The sequence below is a fragment of the Spermophilus citellus genome (assembly GCF_964194105.1).
Source record: "Spermophilus citellus genome assembly, chromosome: 17".
Classification (NCBI taxonomy): Eukaryota; Metazoa; Chordata; class Mammalia; order Rodentia; family Sciuridae; genus Spermophilus; species Spermophilus citellus.
This window is the reverse complement of record NC_138199.1, coordinates 33,354,044-33,373,226: the sequence shown is the minus strand read 5'-3', so window position 1 is coordinate 33,373,226 and position 19,183 is coordinate 33,354,044. Positions and strand designations below refer to the sequence as shown.

Below are 19,183 nucleotides of genomic sequence, written 5' to 3'. Positions count from 1 at the left end.
CTTTCTTTGTTTCTAATATACATCTAATGCCATAACTTTCTTAAGCACTATTCCTATAAATTGTGGGAAGATGTATTTTCATTTTCATTTAGTTTTCTTTCCCTACCTGGTGTTTCAGTTTGGGAAGTTTCTATTGATATATCTTCAGGTTCACTTCTTTCCTCAGCTGAGTCTAGTCTACGGACCAGCTCATCAAAGGTTATTTCTCATTTTTCTGAGTTTTCTGAGTACATGTTACAGAATCATACTGTTCATGTAGTCACATATATACATAAAGTACTGTCTGTTTTACTCTACTATCTTTCCTATCTCCTTCCTTATTAATTTGATAATTCATCTGTAGATTCTCTTGGATCCTCTATTTATAGTCAGTGTATCTCTCAATTGTGAAAATTTTGTCTTTTGCTTTTAATCCTTATATGGCTACAGTCTTTCCCTTGTTGTAATGTATTGGATAGAACAGAACTAGTATTGTATAGAATAGCAATTATTTCCAGCATTTTCTTTTGACTCCTTCTTTAGGTTTCTATCTCTCTGCTTACATTATTCATCTGTTCTTACATGTTGTCCTTTTTTTTTAATAAGAGCCCTATGATTTTATTTTTTATTTGTTCTAATTAGTTATTCATGACAGAAGAATACATTTTGATTCATTGTATACAAATGGAGCAAAACTTTTCATTTTCATTGGTTGCACACAATGTAGAGTCACACCATTCTGCAATCATACCTAGGGTAATAATGTCCATCTCATTCCACCATCTTTCCTATCCCCATGGCCCCCCCACCCCCCTTTGCCAAATCTAAAGTTCCTCCATTCTTCCCATGCCCCCCCTCTATTATAGATCAGCATCCACTTATCAGAAAATATGTGTTTGGGGGGGATTGGCTTACTTCAAAGAGCCCTGTGATATTAATCTAATTAAATTAATTAATTAGTTTTATAAAAATCTTCAATATGACAATCCCAAAGTGTCTGCCACACCTGAGTCTGGATCTGATGCTTACTTTGTCTCTTCAGAATGAGACTTTTCTTGCCTACTAGCATGCCTTGTGATTTCTTGTTGAGTGCCAGGTATGATGTATTGAGTAACAGTGTTAGGTAGTAGTCATCAATGAGCAGTGGGATGCATAGCAAGGTCACAGGTTTACCTTAGGTTACTTTTAAAGTTTTCTTTAAGTTACTGCCAAGGCAGATGAGTAAATAACTTATAGCAGATAACCTGTAGAAAACATCAGTACACAGACCTTGTAAATAAGCAAATAAAAACAAGACGCTAGCTGGGGGACTATATGAAAAAATATATCAAGAAAGAAGGATTAATGGGAGTAACTTTTGACAGGGTCCACTGAGGTCAGGGTAAAGCTAGGAGTTATGGCCATAAGTGTCTCCATATATTTTAGAACAGAAGTTTCCTTACTAAAGGCAAGTTCTGACCAGCTACTGACTCCAGTATCCACATTAACACATGACTAACTTGTAGATGAAAACCCCCTAAAGAGAATGACCAGGCCACTATGCCACTGTGACATTTCTGGAGATAATCAAGTTGGGTCAAAAACACCACTGCCAGACAGACTTGAAAGAGGAGTTTTAACACCTGATTGGCAAAGAGTGCAGAAGGTGGACTCCAGTTTTCAAGTCCACCATAAATCAGCAATAAATTTGGAAACAGTACTGTTCCCTTTGTTGTTCTCTGCTCAGAGAGAACCCACTATCTCTCAATCCTTACTTTACTTTTACTAACAATAAAGTTCTCTTACATGGCTTTTAGCATCTGATTTTAAATATTCTTTTTTTAAAATCTTTGTTTTTGTTTTGTTTTTTAGTTGTAGGTGGACACAATACCTTTATTTTATTTATTTATATATGGTGCTGAGGATTGAACCCAGGGCCTCACTACCACTGAGCCACAACCTCATCCCCAATTTTAAATATTCTTTTGTGGGAACATAAGAATCAAGGTTTGAAGCTTCAGCTCCCCACACTCCTGTGACAATAGGAACTGAGATAAATAAGCCTTTAGTGTGAAGTTTTATTTTAATCCACTGGAGTTAGGCTGTGTTTAATGTTTGCTGTAGCTATAGGTATCCATTTCCTCTTGTGTTCTTGTTCTGGTCTACCTTGTCTTTTGGTTTCCCTAAAAACATCTTATATGGAGTCTCTATGTTGTAGCTCTCCTTGAGTTATAATTCATTGTTAATATAATATATTAGAACACTGTGATCAGATATTGGTAAAGGGACATATTCTACAAGTTGATTTTATCTCCATTGTTTTATTGGGCCAAAGTCCATGAGCTGTGACCTTCACAAGAGTTTCTTAGCTTTTCTTTCCTCCACCCCCCTACATTTAGGCAGGAAGGCTAGAGTGGCCAGAATTTGCTAACTGCCCAAGCACTAGGTCAGAAAAGACTTGAGTAGTTTTCTTTTGAGTGCAGATCTTTGTATAATAGAATACTAAGAGCATATTTTTAAATTATTATTTATCCCCCTCCCCTGCTCAAAGCACAAAGAGATTTTTTTCCCCATCTTCATCATGAAAACCTAGTAAGGCTTCTGGAGGTAAAATTCACAAAGGTGTAGGGGTTCCTCTAAGACTGGGCCCCCAGGAGTTTTAACTCTTAAGCTAGACCAAACTTAGTCCCCAGCAATTCATCAATTACGGTCTAAGTGTTCCCACCAGTTACTGGCTCCAGCAGCTTCTTCTCCTGGTAAGCTGTAATACGCCATAGTCATCCATCCCACTAGTTTTGGGAGTATCTGTTTGCCCTGTAACCTCAATCCTATGATGAATCTAAAAAGAGTTGCTGGCTTTGGGACTGGGATTGTAGCTCAGTGGTAGAGCACTTGCCTAGCACGTGCGAGGCCCTGGGTTCAATCCTCAGCACCACATAAAAACAAACAAATAAAATAAAGGCATTCTGTCTATCTACAACTACAAAAAACTATTTTAAATAATAATAATGGTGATGGGAAAACAATGAAACCAGACCTTTATTTCATATTATATACAAAAATCAACTCAAAATGGATTAAACACTTAAATGTAAGATTAAAACTTTCATAAAACTACTTGACAAAAGCATAAGAAAACATTTTTTGTTGTTGGGGTTTTGTTTTTTGTTTTTTGTTTTTTTTTTTGGTACCAAGAATTGAACCCAGGAGCACTTAACTACTGAGTCACATTCCCAACCCTTTTTTATTTAGAGACAGGGTCTCACTAAGTTGCTTAGGCTGGCCTTAAACTTGCAATCCTCCTGCCTTGCTTGCACAAGGCCCTGGTTCAATGCCCAGCACCAAAAAAAAGCGGGGGGTGGGGTGGCTCTGAGGATGTAGTGGTGGAGTACCCCTGAGTTTAACCCCTACCCCCCCCAAAGAAAATAAGTGCTGGAAGGATTAAAAAAAAGGGGGGGGGGAATCAATGTACGCTATTGGTGAAAATGTAAATGAGAAGAATCATTATGGAAAACAACAGCCAGAATTTGCTAACTGCCTAAGCACTAACTAGGTCAGAAAAGACCTGGAATAGTTTTGAGTGCAGATCTTGCCTAGCACGTGTCAGGCACTGGGTTCAATCCTTAGCACTACATAAAAATAAAGGCATGCTGTCCAACTACCAAAAAAAAATTTTTTTTTAATTAAATATAGAATTACCTAGCAATCTCACTTCTAAGTGTATACATCCAAAAGAAACTAAACCAAATATACTGAAGAGATATCTGTACTCCCATGTTCACTGCACAATTATTCACATAGCCATGATCTAGAATCCACCAATGGATAAATGGCTAAATAAAGTATGATATATATGTGAATACATACACATATACACACAGTGAAATACTATTCAGTCTTAAAAAATAAATTATGTCATATGAAATTATGTCATTTGGGGGCAACATGGATACACCTGGAGTAATGCTATGCTAAGTGAAATAAGCCATGCACAGAAAGACAAATATTGCATGATCTCACTTATATGTGGAATCTAAAAAGGTCAAACTCATGATGCAGAGAGCAGACTGGTAGTTGCCAGGGCTAGAAGTGAGGGGTAGAGGAAAGCAATGGGAATATGCTGGTCAAAGCAACAAAGTTGCAGTTAGGACAAATAAGTAATTCTGGAGTTCTATTCTATAGCATTATTGACTACAGTTAACAATATTATATACTTGGGGGAAAAAAACAACAACAGATGAAACTGCTTAATGTTAAAAAATACAAGATAGCTTTAAAAAGTTGTTGCTTTTAAGTCTTTATCTATTTTAACAAATTCCCTAATTTAATTTTGGAGAATTTCATATTGTTGTTGTTATTTTTAATGCTACTGATTGAATTCAGGGCCTATCACCATCCTCAGCCCTTTTTTAAAATTTTCTTGGAGACAAGGTTTCACTCACTTGCCCAGGCTTGGCCTTAAACTTAAAATCTTTCTGCTTTAGCCTCCTCTGTGGCTGGGATTACATGATCACACCACAATGCCATGCTAATGCTCGAGTTCTTATTAGATATTACAGTTAAAACTTCAGCAAAGGCAGAGCCAAAAATACCAACTGATAACAAGTTGCTAAGTAATAATTATTTAGGAAGAACAAATATCAAGACATTTTGAGAGCTGGAGTTGTGGCTCAGTGGTAGAGCGCTTGACTAGCATGTGTGAGACACTGGGTTCGCTCCTCAGCACCCCATAAAAATAAAAATAAATAAATAAATTTTTTTAAAAAGTACTGCATCCATCATCTACAACTAAAAATAGTTTTTAAAAAACTTTTAACTTTAAAGTAAAAGAATACCCTTAACTTTTCAGATTGATACTGACAAATAAATGAATGTAAATATGCAGCTTAGAAAAATCAAGCGTAAGATTATCAGTTAAAATTCATTCATTAACCTAGGAATTGTGATGCCCACCTATAATGTCAGCTCACAGGCTCAGACTGGAGGATCATAAATTCAAGGCCAGGCTAGGCAACTTAGCAAGACTCTGTCTCAAAATAAAATTTTAGAAAAGGGCTAAGGATTTAGCTCAGAAGTTAGAAAGTTCCTGGGTTCAAACCCCAGTACCAGGATAAAAAATTTTTTCACTCACTCAAAAAATATTTACAAAACATTAACCATAAGCTAGATACCATGCTGTACTCATGAAAGGATAAAAAGAAATAAAAGTTGTAGAAAATGTATAAGAGTCAATAATCTAGAGGGAAGATAAGCTAATAAAACAAATCATCACAAATCTTACAGTGTGGTATTCAGCATAGAAAAAGGATTATTTCTTTGTTCATGCGTATTGTGAGTGGCACCTAATGACAGGCAGAGAAAGCTTCAAAAAGATGATGTTTAAACTGCACCCTGCTTTACCACTGGCTTCTTTTCCTTCCCCTAAGTCATTCCTCATTATAAGAGGAGAATGAATTAGGAAAAAAGTTTTATCATGCTCAGCTAAGTGCTATTTTCATCTCTCTAGATATGTGTGTCTGCAGAAATATGTTCTGGTCTGCTTTCCACTTGTGTGGTAAAAAGGCTTGCCCCTAGTACTGAAACCTCTAGTTAACCAGCTGGGCATAGCATAAGGTGGATGAAACTACTTCAAGATGAAGTGTTAGCAAGCCACCTATTTGCCCACAGGATCTAAAGTCACATTCTTCAATTATGTTTATCAGACTGATTTCCAATTTCTGGGTACCTTCCTTTGATCTGCCCTATGCCTTCTTGGTTTTGAATTTGGGCCAACATGAGAGATATCTAAGTACCTTCAACCCCAAGGAATCCCTTGTACCAGACCACTTTAAAAGTAGTAATGTGTGCATAATTCCTTGGAGCTTAGAATACAGAGCACATATGAAAACATGAAAAAGTAAAGGTAGATTACAGCCAGATTACAAAGCAAATGAGTATGTTCTTTATCTTGCTGTCAAAAGGGAACCATTAGTGGATTCTAATCAAGTGACACAAAAATTTTATGTTTGGAGCTGGGGTTGTGGTTCAATGGTAGAGCACTTGCCTCGCACGCATGAGGCACTGGGTTTGATCCTCAGCACCACATAAAAATAAAGAAATAAAATAAAGATACTGTGTCCATCTACAAATAAACATATATCTTAAAAAATTTCATGGGGCTGGGGTTGTGGCTAAGTGGTAGAGCGCTTGTCTAGCACGCGTGAGGCACTGGGTTCGATCCTCAGTACCACATAAAAAAACAAAAGTGAAATAAAAATATTGTGTCCACCTACAGCTAAAAAATAAATATTAAAAAATTTTCATGTTTAAAAGACTAATTTCTACTGAAAATGAAAAGACAATGCTTGAGCAATATTTAGGAAGCTACTGCAAAAGTTAAAATGTGGGCTGGGGATGTAGCTTAGTGGTAGAATACTTACTTAGTATGTGTAAGGCCCTGGGCTCAAATCCCAGCAACACACACACACACACACACACACACACACACACACACACACACACGGCTATGGTAATGACCAAATAAAATATAACATAAATTATGAAATATTATTCATCAATGTATAAATAAAATTTATCTTCAAAAATTGGCTTAGAAATATCTAAAACAGTTTAAAAAATTAAGTTGAAAACCATGCATATTACCATTTAATATAAAGTACTTACATTATAATATATATATTTGCTACAATTACATGTAAATATGTGAAAAAAGGACATAATAGAATAAAACTAACAGTCTCTGAAGGTGGTAGTCAAAGACTCCATTAATAATACCTGTAATGTTTCACTTTTTTAAACAAAATGTTTATGTATACTTTCATAATTAAAAACTAATATTAGTTTTAAGCTGATTTTAAGATTGAAAAGGAGAAATTATAAAGGCCTTGCCTCATGCAGTGATTCTGAAAAAAAAACAGAGAGCAGACAAACCTGGTAGGATCCACTTCAAAGCTCACGTGTTGCCAATCAGAGGATGTGATAACAATTCGTAACAAAGGATCTAAGAGTTTTTGTAGGTAGGTAGCACCATATACCTAAAGAAATGCACAACTGGAGATTTATTATGCCAGCTTCATAGAATTTGCTTTAAAAAAGATAACTATATCTGCATATTTTATACTAATTACTGTGTGACAAACTTTAATATACACACAAAAAGTGAATGATACAAACCTTGAAACAGAATGTCATTATCTTACTGGCCAAGCTGTTGCCTCGGAAAAGAGTCTGCATGGAGTCTGCCAATTCTACTTCCTTAGAAAACATGTTCCAGAGTAGTTGGTAGAGTAAATGCCGAGAATCAAAAAGGGTAACCAGAACTCGAGCTAGTTCATCCTAAAAACACAACAAAAATGTGTTAGTGAGAACAATTTTACTTTTTTCTTAAGCAGGAAGCCAAAGATTGACAAAAAGGCCAATCCAAAGTTGATAATAACTTGCTGATTAATATTTCCTCTGGGATTTGTCTGTATACATTTGTTTTTGATAGATAACAGCTACTGTAGGCATACAGTGAAATATTAACCAGTGAAAGGTAAGAGAGCCCTAGGCTTTACCAAGGGGCAGAAAGACCCCAGGATTCAACTCAAATTATATCACAAAGTTAAAGATGAAATAGAGAATGACAGCAAAGAGTTTAATTTGATTTGCTGAGGCATTTGCACAGATCCTTTTCTTAGAAAATCACTGAGTAGAAATGACTTTGGTAACCAAAAGAGATCTCTCCTCATACCATTAGGGGAACTCAATAACACAGAATATGAACTAGGTAGAAAAACAACAAAAATGGAAAACACTACAGATTTTCAAGAAATCATGATGAAAAGGACCCAGGCTGGGCATTCAGAACTTAAGAGGTCAGTCAGATTTATATACAAAGTTAGAGGGGTGGGAGTGAAGGCTGAAATTTCCATCCATTATTAAATGAAAACTCTTAGGATTCCCCAGAGTACAATAGTTTTGGTACACTCAAGAAAAATGATTTCATATTAAATTGTTTAACCACAGGCTGAGAGGAAATCTAGAGAGAACAGAGGTAAACATTAAAAAAAAAAAAAATCAACTAGTGACATTATGGATAATGGTCCACAGCCCCTTTAAACCTAACCTGGTCCCAGGATAACAATAATCTGATATTTGAGTAAAGGAAAAAGTTTAATAATCCTAACCACAAATAATCTAGAAGCCGCAGGGTTGGGTGGACTGCATTTGTAATCCCAGCAGCTCAGGAGGTTGAGGCAGGAGGATTCCAAGTTCTAGACCAGCCTCAGAAAATTAGCAAGACACTGTCTCAAAATTAAAAATAAAAAGAACTGGGAATGTGGCTTAGTGGCAAAGCACCCCTTGGTTCAGTCTCCAGAACTCGCCCCCAAAATCAATTATAAAAATCCAGTATTCTGCTTTATTCCCTACAGTTACACAATACATATTTGACAAAGTATAAAACTATCTTCCGTTATTGAATAAAATTATGAGAATTTAGTAAAAAAAAAAAAAGGACCTATTTTTAAAATTACAATGAGGATTGTGTTGTTGGTGGTGCTGCTGGGCATGGATCCTGGGTCCTTGTGCATGCTAGGCAAGTGCTCTACTACTCAACCATACCTCCAGCCCAAAATTACTATGTTAAATGTTTTTGGTTTTTGTACTAGGGACTGAAGCCAAAGGTGTTCTACCACTAAGCGACTTCTTCAGGCCTTTTAATATTTTTTATTTTGAGACAGGGTATCACTAAATTGCTGAGGCAGGCAAACTTGTGATCCTCCTGCCTCAGCCCTCCTGAGTTACTGCTCCAACGTGCCAAGCACGTTACATAGTTTCAATTCAAATCCCTCCCCCCGCCCTAAATTCTGAAAATTTTAAGCAACTGAACTTAAAATTATATCTATCTATAAAATAGAATTAAAGTTTTTAAAATGCAACTGAGTGTGGTAGAGGTGCAATCCTAGCTACTTGGGAGACTGAGACAAGAAGACTGCAAATTCAAGACCAGTCTAGCCAATTTAGCAAGACCCTCTCTCAAAAACTAAAATAAAACAAGGGCTGTGAATGTAGCTCAGTACTAGAGCACTTGCCTACCGTGCACAAGGTCCTGTGTTCAATTCCCATACAACAAAGAAATGAACAAAATAAATATTATTTCATATTTTGTTTTCCTTTAGAAAATAGCTCTAACAGATCTGACCTAATATAAAATTTCTTGGCAAAGTCATTTAAGGGCAGAGGATGCAACTCAATGGCGGGGCACTTACCCTTTACACAGAAGGCCCTAGGTTCAATCACCAGTAACAGAACAAAACAAAACAAGAAGTTATTTAATATACTACTCATTAGAAATTATTTACTATCAAAAGACAAAATAAAGCTTCTTAAACTTATTTTTTGTCTTGTGATACTAGGGATCAAACCCAGACCTCCTGTATGCTACACAAGTGCTCTACCACTGAGCTACACACCCAGCCCAATTTTTTTTTTTTTTAATGGAAAAATTATGGGGCTGGGATGTAGTTCAGTGGTAGAGTACTTGCCTGGCATGTGTGAAACCCTGGGTTCAATTCCTAGTACTGAAGCGGGATGGGGACATACGGAATAGTTTTAGTATGAATTATAGGCAGGTGGTTAAAAAGATAATTCAGTGTCCAATTTCAAAACATCTGAAGATTTATCAACTAATTTTAGGCTTCAGGATGATTTCAATAATTTGGGGGTATTGTTCATCAAGAAGTATAAAAAGTCTGTTACACAAGACAACTAAATTCTAGAGAACTACTATGTAATACTCTGCCTATAGATATCATTATATATTGTACACTTAAAATTTTGTTTAAAGGGGAGGCCTTGTGTTAAGTTTTCTTATAAGAATCAAATCAGAATAATCAGAGGAGAAGCATTTCAGATAGCTACAGCAACAAGAGTTTCCTAAGGGCAGAAACAAATACAACACATCTGAGAAACAGAAGGTAGCCAAAGTAGCTTAACTTTAGTGAAAAAAAAGGAAAAATAGCATAAGATGAGGACAGAGATGAGGCAGGGCCCAGATCAAGTATAGCTTTGTAGGCTAGGGTAAAGAGTTTGAATTCAACTTTATGAGAAATATGATCCTACAGTCTTTTGGGGGTAGGAGGCATAGGTTTTTACTGGGGTTGAATCCAGGAATGCTCTACCACTGAGCTACATCCTCAGTTCTTTTTATTTTGAAACACGGTCTCACGAAGTTGTCCAGGCTGGCCTTGAATTTTTGATCCTCCTGCCCCAGCCTCATGAGTAGAGTTAAGATAACAGACATGTGCCAACATGTCTGGCTCCTAGAGCTTTTAAGTAGAAACACATCTACAAGCAGTGACAGATTACCTTATTAGGGAGAATTTACTATTACTATTTACTATTACTGAAGTTATTTTTGATAGAACAGATTTTCCAGTGTGATGTAATGACACACCACTTAAGTACATAACCTTTCTCCCAGCTCTTAAATTTTATCAATTCATCCAATAAACATTCATTGAACAAATACATTTTGAAGCATTTGTTATGTGCCAAGCACTCTTCTTCCCCATTTACTCAATAAACTTACCCACTGAGAACAAGGAACCACGTTGGCCAAAGCCATAGCTATAGGGAGCTCTCCCTGATCCCCCATCATTGTGACCAACTCCACAAGTCTCTCAAACCGATCTGCCAGCACTGTTTCTGCAAGTGTGTCAAATTCTGTTCCTTGCTGAAGGATTTTTGTCAGAACCTCCATAAATGTAGCTCTTGTCTGAAGATCTTTGTGATAACCTAAACCTGAAAAAGACAGATGCAAGTTTACCAACACAACAGAGCCTTGATGAAGTAATTTTTTACTTAAGTGCCAACACTTTTAGTTTTACATATGAAGTCTTCAATTTATCTCACCTATGGAGTGCATGAGACCACTGTCCACATTAGCATTGAGTAAGTTTGACATTGCAAGGACTGTACAGTGCCTTAAGGATGCCAGCCTCCGAGACATACCACGTTTCCTGCCACCTGTTTGTGCATTTTCATCTTCAACTTCACTACAGTCGTTCAAAAGGTTCATAAATAAGGTGAAGTACCTAAGAAATACAAAAACTGACCCTTACATAGAGAAAGTCATGTCAACCAGAAAGCTAATCAGACATTCTGAAATAATCATATAGTGTATCACAAGAATGCCCTAGATAGCTGCTTCTCTCCAGTCTTAGGACAATCAAGACAGTGTGACATCTCATGAAGTTATGTTTGTCATCTTACCTTGACAAACTTCAGTACACATTTCATAAGACAAATATGAAATAGATGCCATGTTTTCTCACTTTTAATATTTGGCATTAAAACGAATGGTCCAGGGCAGGGATTGTGGCTCTGTGATAGAGTGCTTGCCTAGTATGTGTGAGGCACTGGGTTCAATCCTCAGCACCACATATAAATAAATAAAATAAAGTCCATTGACAACTAAAAAAAGAAAAAGAAAATGGTCCAAACAGTTTAGACAGTGTCATTTTAAATGACTAAAGCAATTTGAGTTTTATTCCAAATAAACTTCACCAATCAGACTGTTTTCTTTAAAAACCACAACATCCTATCCCAGGACTGTCATTGTGAATATTTCTTCACAAGTAGGATATATTTTATGAGATAGCAGCAATGGCCATAATACCAATTAGGCCATTAAGTCTATTTTCTAAATAAGACCATTTGCTTCTTTGACTACATGTTTTCATTATGGGGGTGGGGGAATTTTGTTTTTTGCTCTATGTACTTGGTGGCTGAAATTTACTTAAGAAATAACTGTGATTTGGCTTCCATCAACTCCACACCATCTCCTTCTTCAGGCTGCAGTGGAAGACCAGCAAGGAGTGAAACAACTGCTTCCATGCTTGCCTGGTCCAAATCTCTGAAGAAAAATAATTTAGACACTATGAGACTTTCAGGTTCTTCCACTCTAACTTTCCCTGAAATAAATCTCTAAAAAACATTAAGAAGTATTTCATTAAACAAATTATTAGCAAAACCTTAGTAATTTGAGTAAGTATGCAGACCTTAGAATGCAAAAAACATTTCAAACTGGGAAGAAATTAACAGTAACTTTCTGCAAAGTAATCCTGGCTAATGAATACCTTAGTTCAAAAGTACCAGGCTGGGGGTGGGGGAAAAAAAAATCAACCAACCAACCAATCAATTCAAAGTATGAACTATATCAAACTAGGCCTAAGCAAAGAAACCTATGTTAATGGTTATTATATAGTTCATAATGTTTAATCATTTTCTGATATGTCAATAAGGATTTATCATAACAGCACACACCTGTAATCCCAGAAGCTAAGGAGGCTGAGACAGGAAGAGTTCAAAGGCAGCCTCAAAAAAAGTGAGGTGCTAAGCAACTCAGTGAGGCCCTGTCTCTAAATAAAATAAAAAATAGGGCTAGGGATGTGGCTCAGTGGTTGAGTGCCCCTGAGTTCAATCCCAGGTAGCAAAAAAAAAAAAAAAAAAAAAAAAAAAAAAAAAAAAAAAAAAAAGAAAGAAAGAAAGAAAGAAAAAGAAAGAAATAACAGTATATCTAAGCAATTACTTCTTAAGAAGACTCAACACATTTACTTCCTCAAATAATACTTTTATCCCTCTAATCATAAAATAAATAGAATCTAAAATGTTATATATGTACTTTCCCAATAACTGGAGTATTCTTTCTAAACTGACAACATTAACTTTCCAAACATAAAATCTTTTACTAACTCATTCAGTTAAAAAAAAAACACATTCATATCTTTATATATTTCAAGTGCAAAAAATTGATATCTAAAAAACAACTTAAGTATACATGAAATATGTGTGATAGCTATACTAGAGTAGTTTTAATACCTAGAGTAAAACCTGTAAATATTTAGTCATTTTATCTTTTTTTTTTTCTGTACCTTGTAAGACATTTTACATCATCATCTGCTGCTTGGTTTGATGTTCCCATAACCCAGTCTGTCAGGTATTCTACCATCTTATTCCTATAAAATGGTGAAGAAAAGAAAAATAGCAACTTTTTAAAAATCACACACACCTTTACACATAAGATTTTTTAACAGTACAAACAGTTAAGAGTACCCTTTTCCCCACATCCTCTCCAGCATTTGTTGATGTTTGACTTCATAATGGCTGCCAATCTTACTGGAGTGAGATGGTATCTTAGGTGGTTTTGATTTGCATTTCTCTGACTGCTAGAGATGGTGAGCATTTTTTCATGTACTTGTTGATTGATTGTATGTCCTCCTCTGAGAAGTGTCTGTTTAGGTCCTTGGCCCATTTGTTGATTGGGTTATTTGTTATCTTGTTGTCTAATTTTTTGAGTTCTTTGTATACTCTGGATATTAGGGCTCTATCTGAAGTGTGAGGAGTAAAAATCTGTTCCCAGGATGTAGGCTCCCTATTTACCTCTCTTATTGTTTCTCTTGCTGTGAAAAAAACTTTTTAGTTTAAGTAAGTCCCATTTGTTGATTCTTGTTATTAACTCTTGTGCTATGGGTGTCCTATTAAGGAATTTGGAGCCTGACCCTACAATATGTAGATCGGGGCCAACTTTTTCTTCTATCAGACGCAGAGTCTCTGATTTGATATCAAGGTCTTTGATCCATTTTGAGTTAACTTTTGTGCATGGTGAGAGGAGAGGATTTAGTTTCATTTTGTTGCATATGGATTAAAAAAATGTGGCATTTATACACCATGGAGTATTACGCAGCACTAAAAAATGACAAAATCATGGAATTCGCAGGGAAATGGATGGCACTAGAGCAGATTATGCTTAGTGAAGCTAGCCAATCCCTAAAAAACAAATACCAAATGTCTTCTTTGATATAATGAGAGCAACTAAGAATAGAGCAGGGAGGAAGAGCAGGAAGAAAAGATTAATATTAAACAGAGACATGAAGGGGGAGGGAGAGGGAGAGAAAAGGGGAATTGCATGGAAATGGAGGGAGACCCTCATTGTTATACAAAATTACATATAAGAGGCTGTGAGGGGAATGGGAAAATAAACAAGGAGAGAAATGAATTACAGTAGATGGGGTAGATAGAGAAGATGGGAGGGGAGGGGAGGGGGATAGTATAGGATAGGAAAGGTAGCAGAATACAACAGTTACTAGTATGGCATTACGTAAAAATGTGGATGTGTAACTGATATGATTTTGCAATCTGTGTTTGGGGTAAAAATGGGAGTTCATAACTCACTTGAAGCTTATGTATGAAATATGATATGTCAAGAGCTTTGTAATGTTTTGAGCAACCAATAAAAAAAATGAAAAAAAATAAAAATAAAAAAAATAAACTAAAAAAAAAAAAACCAGTACAAACAGTTAAATAACCCAGGTGACATGACAACTTTATAAAATAGGTATTGCTGTCACATATAAAATCAGATAGGCATAAACACGAGCAACTTACATATTGGTACTTGGTGATGGCCCTTTGGTATGATAACAGTTTGGAAACAGAATCAAATTCTTAATGCAAGTAGAGAAAAGGGAAGAACTTTCACAGGCACAAAGCTTTGAGAAGTCTGAAAAGCTATTCAGGGAAAAACAAACACAAAGTGCTCCTTTTCCATTTCCCCTTTTGCAGAGATAACCAAGTACCTACTTTTTTTTCTGTACTCCATTTAATATAATATTTTCAGGACCCCAGTTTTGTTCTTTTGATAACTCACCTAAATTTCATCTCTTGACAAAATGAGAGGTCATCTCTCCTTGCCATCATTACTTCAACTAACTGACACAGTTTCGTTTTTATTTGAATTGCGTGGACCATATTCCCAAGCACACGAACATACCTATTTAGACATAGAAATGTTTTAAAAATTATCAGATACAAACAAGAGATATTTTAGATGCCTTAATCTGTAGTAAAGTGGTTAAATGTAACTTTAAATATGACTGTCGTTTTATTTTATTTAGGAGAGAACATACACAATTTCTGGTTATGTTGTTATCAGTGCACCCAAATGGGGGTGCAATAAAGAAAAGAGTGGCAAATTATTTCATCAATAACTATCAGTATCAACGCATAAGGAGTTTTTCTTACCTTTTAAAGTAGCAGTAGCAGAATGCTTACCTGACTAGATTTAACATCATTGTTTCAATGCTAGCTTGTCCCAAATGTTCAGAGCTACCTTCAGTATGATTATCTAGTAAATTCTTCATTATAGCTATAGTTTGCTCTACAAATTGAGTATTGGTATCAGTCAATAAAACCTATAAAAAAATACATCAGTGATTTCCTATCAATATACTGAAAATAGACTATAGAGAGATGAAACTGATTTAAACATCATATACACACAGAAATAAGACACACAGGTATATGCTCAGATAAATATACAGACATTCAAACCTCCAGGCAAACTTATATGCTACAGTTCCTAAGAAGCAAATAGATCCCTAAGCTTAATGACTCTTCTTTTTGTAACCTATTTTTATTCATTTATTTATTGACTTATTTTGGCAGTACTAGGGATTGAACCCAGGAGTGCTCTACCACTGAGCTACAACCCAGCCCTTTAAAAAAAATTTTTTTTTTTGAGACAGGATCTCACTAAGTTGCCCACACTGTCCCCCTACTTGGGATTCTCCCAAATCAGCCTCCCAAATTGCTGGGATTACAGAAGTATACCACTGCACCTGGAATATTTTGCCTATTTTTAAAAACTGGCAGTGAATATTCATGCCAGTACCTTATATAAACAATAGGAAAGAAAAAGCCTTCATTCATAGGAGGGTAAAAAATAAAGCAGAGAATACTTTACCTGTCCTTGGGAGTCAAAAAACTTGCTGATGGTATTCTTCAATTTGTTAAATAGCATTGGATAAAGAGCAGGACTCAATTCCAAACCCACTAGATCTTTAACATTGGTCCGTATCTGAAGTCCCACTTTCTCATGATTACACACCATTAAGGATAGCAGCCGATCCATAAATTTGCTGACAGGTGTATCTGTGTTTCCCTCTGAAGACATCACTGAAATCATGGAACCTTTACGTTCACTGACTGGGCCCATGGGTGGGCTATAGGTTGCCAGGCCAGAATTGCTTCTCTGCTGCAGACACACTCCCCCAAGAGCACAAAGGAAGCCAGTCATGTTGATCCATTCCTGTAGGGAGTCTGTATCAGATAAATCTATGGATCCTCCTCCACTCACGTGGGACATTCGTCTCTTAACAATGGTCTTATGAAGGCTTTCAGCAGCCTAAACAAAATTTTTTGTGAAAAGTATGAATTCAATCTAAATTGACTAAAATTTGATAAATTACCCTTAATTATTTCTCCCAGTATAAAAGTACATATTTTTACATTTTAAAAAGCATAACTTGAAATTACCATACACATTTCCAAAGAACCACTGATGTATTTTTGTCACAGCTAGACTAACAAATCAATCCAGAATATCAGATTTCTTTTAAAAAAACTTTTATGTCGATGAACCTTGAAAATATTATGCTAAGGGAAATAAGCCAGTTACAGAAGCCCTCATAGTCTATGATTCCATTTATAGGAAATGTCCCAAAGAAGAAAATCTACAGAGACAGAAAACAGATTAGTGGTTGCCTAGGGCTAGAAAGGCAGGGACAGAAAGGCAAGAAAGTAGGGGGCAAGAGGCAGATATAGCTAAAGGGGTTTTTTTGAGATGATGAAAATAATCTAAAATTGACTGCATGATTTTAACACAACTGTGAATACAATAAAAACAGTCACTGAATAGGACACTTTAAATCAGTGAATTGTATACATGAATTATATATCAATTAAACACCCAAAAAGGCCTTCACGTTAAAGCTACATACCCTCTCAAAATAATGTTATTAAGTATATAATTTTACTTGACAAAAACAAAACTTTGTTCTTGTTCTAATTACACATGGTAGAAAAACACCCTTTAACGACAGCAACGAGTTATATAAATATACATAAATACAAATAACGCTTTCAAACATCTAATATTGAAAGCAATATGGATGACATAAATCAAATATACACAATAACAATTATTAATTTCTTGGTTTACAGATAATAAAATAATTGATAATAACTGATAAAAAAGGTCCAATTTTTTAAATTTCATTTAACCTGTCCATTGGAATCCTTAATCAGAATACCTAACAAAATAGCAAAATGAATTGTTTCAATTTTAATTTATTTTCCTTCGTTACCTCTTTTCTGAAAATTCTGTGAGATAACTTGAAGAAGGGAGAAAGAGCAAAAAAGAGGATAAATAAATGGTCTATACCCTAAGTAGTCTTCAGCAGCACATCCAATATTTCTGAAATGATGGAAACATTTTATATCTCTACTGTCCATATAGTAAATAATTGCCACATTGGCCATGCAGTACTTGAAGAGTGTCTACTATATGACTGAAGAAATGAATTTAATTGTATTTAATTTTTAATTTAAATTTAAACAGCCATAAACAGTTAGTGGCTATTTATTCCATATTAGACAGTCAGATCTAGATGAACCACAACTAGTCTTAAAACAACTATAAATTTCTTATACTAAGAGTAACTCACAAAAGATTACTGAAGTGAAGCACATATGTTTAGCAAATCAATTAATAAACACAAATTGATTTTACAAACCCACCTGACCATCTTCCATTTTTGCTTTTGGATAGTTAAGGATTAGTTTTGTAGCTTGTTCCCATTTTGCATGTGTATCTTCCCAAGCCTAAAATGAAACCAATTATCACTTGAAAGCAACTTTAAGCCAAAAGCTAAAAATCCATCAGTGCCTGCAAGGCTTCAAACTTCAAATTTGGACATATTACAAATATAGTACCCTATTTGTAATATGCACATTTCTCATATTTGCTTCAAAAGCTATTCGTGATCATACCCACAACAGGAGGCTTTAAAATTGAAGGTGAGGGGGCTGGAATTTTGGCTCAGAGGTAGAGCACTTGCCTAGCATGTGTGAGGCACTGGGTTTGATCCTCAGAACCACATGAAAATAAATAAATAAAATAAAGGTATTGTGTTCATCTGCAACTAAAAAAAAATATTAAAAAAAAAATTTGAAGGTGAGAGCCGAGAAGGGATATCTCTATTGCTAAGAGCATACCTCAGTGTTTCCTGCAGTGGGATGCTCAATGCGCCTTAGCAATGCCATCACTCTTTTCTGAAGTGCTGCTCTTCCTAAACAAAGACAACAGCACATCAAGTTATTGCCCTGCTTGCCAGTGCCAAACTTGACAAGCCTATCCAAAACAGCAAGAAGAGAAACAGAATGAAAGCTTCAAATTTGATGAAGCTGAAAATTGTTTTTCACCCATCTCATATGAAGGTATTTATCTTGAACTCTACAATATCCACAGCATAAAAAAGCAATTCCTTTACCTATGATTTACTCAAATACATGGTTATTTACTTAAAACCTCACTGCATACAACGTAGGCAGTCATCGAGACTAATAATTTATTTCAAATATTACTGATTTCATCCTGCCTTGTTCAGAAAATTTCAACTGAGATATCTAAATGAGCCCTGTAAACCTGCAAAGTGTAATATTAAATATACACTTACATTCTTAACACAATCAGATGTGATGCAATTCAAAGCAGACTGAGTGAAAACATGCATATATTTACCTGTTGACATCATATTGCTGACAGAAGCAAACTCCATGAATGTATTATAGTTTGGCAAGAAGTTGTGCACTGATACTTCATCCACCCCACAACGGATATCTGCTTCCTCACAGAGGTGGCGGAAACAGGACATGGCAACCAGAACAGCTTCAGTGTCAGGACTCCACAGAAACATGTACAAGGCCACTTCTAGCTTGGTCTGGGCTTGTCGGCATATTGGCGGGGTTCCACTGCACCCTGCTGCACCATCCTGGGAGTCATGAGTAGGATACATATTTGCAACTTAGGAAATTTTATTTATAAAACTCAACAATAAATGCAATAAACTATGAACTATACATAAGCATACAAAACTCACAAAAGCTTTTCTCCTTAATCATGATTTTTTTCAAACATATCTTGTTCTAAATGAGAAATTTTGAACCAACATGATGTGATAATCTGTCAAATTTGGAAACAAATAGGTACTATACCGTTCTAGACTTCAGAAATGTAAATAAAGTCTAGCAGATTCACAAGTAAACCACCATGACATAAATCTCATACAAGAAAAAAACGTAATGCGCTTTCCAGTCGAGTATAAATTACAAAGGAAGAAGA

General features: G+C 35.6%; 1 protein-coding gene across 6 annotated transcripts in view; it reads right to left on the bottom strand.

The window, feature by feature from the left end:
• Window positions 1-19,183, bottom strand: part of NF1 (neurofibromin 1) — a 249,204-nt gene that overhangs the window by 128,576 nt on the left and 101,445 nt on the right. For all 6 annotated transcript variants that reach the window (XM_081270001.1, XM_081269998.1, XM_081269996.1 and 3 more), the window contains 12 exons: window positions 18,584-18,833; window positions 18,058-18,131; window positions 17,581-17,664; window positions 15,746-16,186; window positions 15,055-15,194; window positions 14,651-14,773; window positions 12,876-12,959; window positions 11,741-11,857; window positions 10,855-11,036; window positions 10,532-10,743; window positions 7,132-7,293; window positions 6,889-6,992 (listed from right to left, as the gene is read on the bottom strand). In XM_081270001.1, coding sequence (XP_081126127.1) covers window positions 6,889-6,992; window positions 7,132-7,293; window positions 10,532-10,743; window positions 10,855-11,036; window positions 11,741-11,857; window positions 12,876-12,959; window positions 14,651-14,773; window positions 15,055-15,194; window positions 15,746-16,186; window positions 17,581-17,664; window positions 18,058-18,131; window positions 18,584-18,833 — 1,973 coding nt within the window. The remainder of the gene's footprint in view (window positions 1-6,888; window positions 6,993-7,131; window positions 7,294-10,531; window positions 10,744-10,854; window positions 11,037-11,740; window positions 11,858-12,875; window positions 12,960-14,650; window positions 14,774-15,054; window positions 15,195-15,745; window positions 16,187-17,580; window positions 17,665-18,057; window positions 18,132-18,583; window positions 18,834-19,183) is intronic.